The sequence below is a fragment of the Felis catus genome, chromosome B4, assembly GCF_018350175.1.
Source record: "Felis catus isolate Fca126 chromosome B4, F.catus_Fca126_mat1.0, whole genome shotgun sequence".
Taxonomy (NCBI): Eukaryota; Metazoa; Chordata; class Mammalia; order Carnivora; family Felidae; genus Felis; species Felis catus.
In genome coordinates, this window is record NC_058374.1 from 127248306 (window position 1) to 127252182 (window position 3877).

General features: G+C 49.3%; 1 protein-coding gene across 1 annotated transcript; it reads left to right on the forward strand.

Annotated features, from left to right (window-relative positions):
* Nucleotides 1–736: 736 nt before the first annotated feature.
* On the forward strand, nucleotides 737–3501 carry ASCL4 (achaete-scute family bHLH transcription factor 4). Its single transcript, XM_023257410.2, has 2 exons — nucleotides 737–1233; nucleotides 1478–3501. Exon 2 carries the CDS (start codon nucleotides 1615–1617, stop codon nucleotides 2134–2136), a length of 522 nt encoding a protein of 173 aa, XP_023113178.1. The 5' UTR covers nucleotides 737–1233; nucleotides 1478–1614; the 3' UTR covers nucleotides 2137–3501.
* The last annotated feature ends 376 nt before the right edge of the window (nucleotides 3502–3877 follow it).

Genomic DNA, 3877 nt, shown 5'->3' on the forward strand with positions numbered 1-3877 from the left:
GAGAAATCAAGGTGACACATTAGGTTGTTTCCTGGTACAAGCCTCCCAGGGAGTTTTTAAAATGTGACTAACTAATGCCTAAAAGGAATCATTATTTCTATTTTATTTGCCTTGATGGAGGTGTTTTTGCAGTTGCTTGGGGCAGATCATTTAGGGTAAACAGGTAAGCGCAGCACTTGTCAAAAAAACATGTTAGGGCGACACCCCGGCTCCTGAAGAACAGGCAGAAAGTCTGATCGTAAACGTAGGGGGTTTTTGCTTCTCTTGTTTTTAAGTTGGACTTTTAAAAGTAGAGGCTGCCTTTAATGTGCTGGTTTGCGGAACAAGAGGTCTGATTTTCAGCGTGATAACGCATTTTTTGACATTAACCACTGTTGGATTTTTAATGACACTTTTATCTTCAAAGCCCTTCACCAACACGGATGGATTAATTATTCTCTCTCTCATTTTTTTTTTTTTTGGTTGTGTGTTAAAAAGACAAGTCTTCAAAGCCATCATCCTTGATCCTTGGAGTTGGGGATCTCCACCTTTCAAATGTTGCTTTCCTGCCCCCAAGGGAGAAAATAAATTGCATCTTTGTTTCTTAAGACAAAAAGAAGAACACAATAGAAATACATTCTTTGCACTATGGAAAAATGTTCTTCTATCCTGGGTGGGATTAGAAGAGGTCGGGAAGCAGTGTTTAACCTGTGTTTACAGTAAGCACTGTGAGAAATAACTGGCTGAAAGTGTTTGTTACTGTTCAACCTTTTGATGTGCTCTTAAAAAGTAGCACAAATCCATAAAACGCCTCGCGATCAACATAAGCGGGAACACAACATTCGAATCCATCTACTCGTTGCTAAGGTACAGTCCTTTCCTCTTCTCTTCAAAACATGTCTAACTGGGCTTTTAAAAGATTTGCTTTTGGAGAAGAAAACCCTCAAGCCTGCCCGGAGGTCCTCCTTTGCTGGACACATCTTACAACCACAAGGGAGCAGTCTTTCCTTTGATGAGGTCTTCCCTCCACCTCCACAGAAATGGCAGAACAAGCGTAAGTTTGCACACCGTCTGAAAGAGATTTCCATTAGCCCTGGACGCCGGAAACCGCAAAGGACAGTCAAGTTTTGATTTTCAAGGGGAAAGCCTTCGCTAAACTTTCGCTCAGCCGCCAGACCTGTTGGTTCCTGGGAGGGGCTCTTTGGAAACCTCGAAGATTCCTACACTCTCGAAGACCCAGAGCGGTGGATTACGGTAATTGAAAAGCTTGGGTGGTTTTGAAAGATTACTCTGTGTGGTGTGCGCTCACATTTCCAGGCTAAGGGGACCGAGCAGAGGAACCCCTTTTGTCACCTTTTGAAATAAGATCAGAGGGGAAGACAGGATCCGAAGTATGGATTAGGAGGTCCTAAATCTTTGCTTATCACCTCCGCCTGGATCATTATAAATGATCGAGTAGTGCAATGAATTTAGGAAATCATGCAAAGTTTCCTTGCAGTCTGTCCTGGAACCAGAAATTAAAAGCCCGGCTGTGCCAGGCTGTCTGAATGGACCAGCACCTACGCTTTGAAGATCTGAAGTCTCGCCTTGCAAGAGATCGGTCTCTGGGGTGATTTGTTTGCTTCCCGGCGAGGGATGGAGAAACGTAAGCCGGCCGGACTGCTGCCCCTGCGGTCGTGCCACCCCCGCGGCGAGCCCCTGCACCTGCCGGAGTCCCTGCCCCGCCTCCCCCTCGGGGACCCCTTCAGGGTCTCGTGGCGTCTCGACGCCGCGTGCCGGGAGCGGGCGCCCCGGGACTGCGCCGCGAGGCGGTCGTGCCCGCCGCTGCCGCTGGACCGCGCCTTCGAGCCCGCCTTCCTCCGCAGGCGCAACGAGCGCGAGCGGCAGCGGGTACGCTGCGTGAACGAGGGGTACGCGCGCCTGCGAGACCACCTGCCCCGCGAGCTGGCCGACCGGCGGCTCAGCAAGGTGGAGACGCTCCGCGCCGCCATCGGCTACATCAAGCACCTCCAGGAGCTGCTGGAGCGCCACGCCCGGGGGCAGGAGGGCCCCGCCGGCACCCGTCCCCCGCGCGCCGCCGAGTGCAACAGCGACGGCGAGTCCAAGGCCTCGTCGGCGCCCTCGCCCTGCAGCGAGCCCGAGGAGGCGGGCAGCTAGCGCGCGCCCGGCCCGGCCCCGGCCCTCCGCGCCCGCTGCAGCCTTGGAGCCCCTGCAAGGGTGGTTTGCATTTTTGAGCTGGTTTTTTAATCCAGGGCTAAATTTTAGGAAAAAGAAATGCGTGTCTTCGGCGGGGAACGTGTCTTCTGACCTTTCTGGCTGCCGCCCCCCGACCCAGGCCCCAACTGGGTATGTGCCTGCAGACTTAAAGGTGCTTATTAAGGAAACTCTCCAACGGTACTTCTCAAATGCACACTGTACCGGATCCTGAGCACCTCACTCTAAAAACTCAGAGGGCGATTGGAATTTCCCAGTCAGCGCCGTGGGTACGTTATGCACATAAATATTGACTTGAAGCCAACCTTCACCGAAGAACTTCCCAAAAATGAATAAATAAAAGACAGGCCTTAAGACGAAAGGAACGTTTTTCCTGCATTCCTTCCTTGGGGAGTTGTATTTGAGATTTAATTGACACGGTCACTTTGGGTGAAGGGGACTCCAAGCCGGCACTTGAGCACCCACACAGAGCCCGCTGCTAGCCCAGCGCAGGCCTGGTGGTGGTGCGGGCCACGTGCTGAATTTGATACTTCCGGTTTTATCAGAAAGTGGCCATCTGGGGGGGCGCCTGGATGGCTCGGTCGGTTGAGCGTCCGACTTCCGCTCGGGTCATGATCTCGCGGTTTGTGGGTTCGAGCCCAGCGTCCGGCTCTGTGCTGACAGCTCAGAGCCTGGAGCCTGTTTCTGATTCTGTGTCTCCCTCTCTCTCTGTCCCTCCCCTGCTTGTGCTCTGTCTCTCTCTGTCTCAGAAGTAAATAAACATTAAAAAAAGTTTCTTTTTAAAGTGGCCATTTGGAAACTTCGTAGCATTTAGGCAATAGTAACATATGTTAGTGTGCTAGAACTCAGATTTGTATAAAAACTTATTTTCCTCTCCGTTGTTTTTGTCCACTGGTTTTTCATTTTCCTTTTCCCCCTCCCCATTTCTCACTCCACCTAACCTTTGGTTAAATTAAAGTGACATCCCTGACTTTATAAAAAAAAAAGAAAAAAAGAAATGCATAGATAGTGGAACAGGATGGACTGAAGTTGGTATGTTCTCAGACTTTCATCCCCATGAGGGCTTCTAGATGTACTGGAATTACCCAGTGACTTTGGCTTTGTTCTTATAAGTCTTTGAAGAACATTTAATTCTGGTCATTTTTGTCTTAGAAACTATTATGATTTAAGTAGATATGTCAAGTGCTTGTTGACCTATGAAGATAAACTTCCTCTCTCTAAAGCTGTTTTTTTTTTTAAGTTTATTTATTTTGAGAGAGAGAGAGAGAGAATGAGCAGGGGAGGGGCAGAGACAGAGAGAGAGGCGGACAGAGGATTGGAAGCGGGCTCTGTGCTGACAGCTCATAAACTGATGCAAGACTCAAACTCATAAACTGATGCAAGGCTCGAACTCACGAACTGGTAGATCATGACCTGCCCTGAAACCAAGAGTTGCAGGCTTAACCAACTGAGCCACCTAGGTGCCCCCTCTAAAGCTCTTTTCTAATTAATTTGGATTGACCTTTCCACAGAGGCAGTCCTGTATGGTGGTGGGGAGGAGAGAAAACTGGGTATGATTTCATTCCCCACACTGGCTCATGAGGTAGGCCAGATGTATCAACTTTTTACAGATGTATCAACTGAGAGAAGTTAATGTTCAATGAGTATCTTTTATGTGCCAGGAATTTGTGTGTGTGTGCTTTTT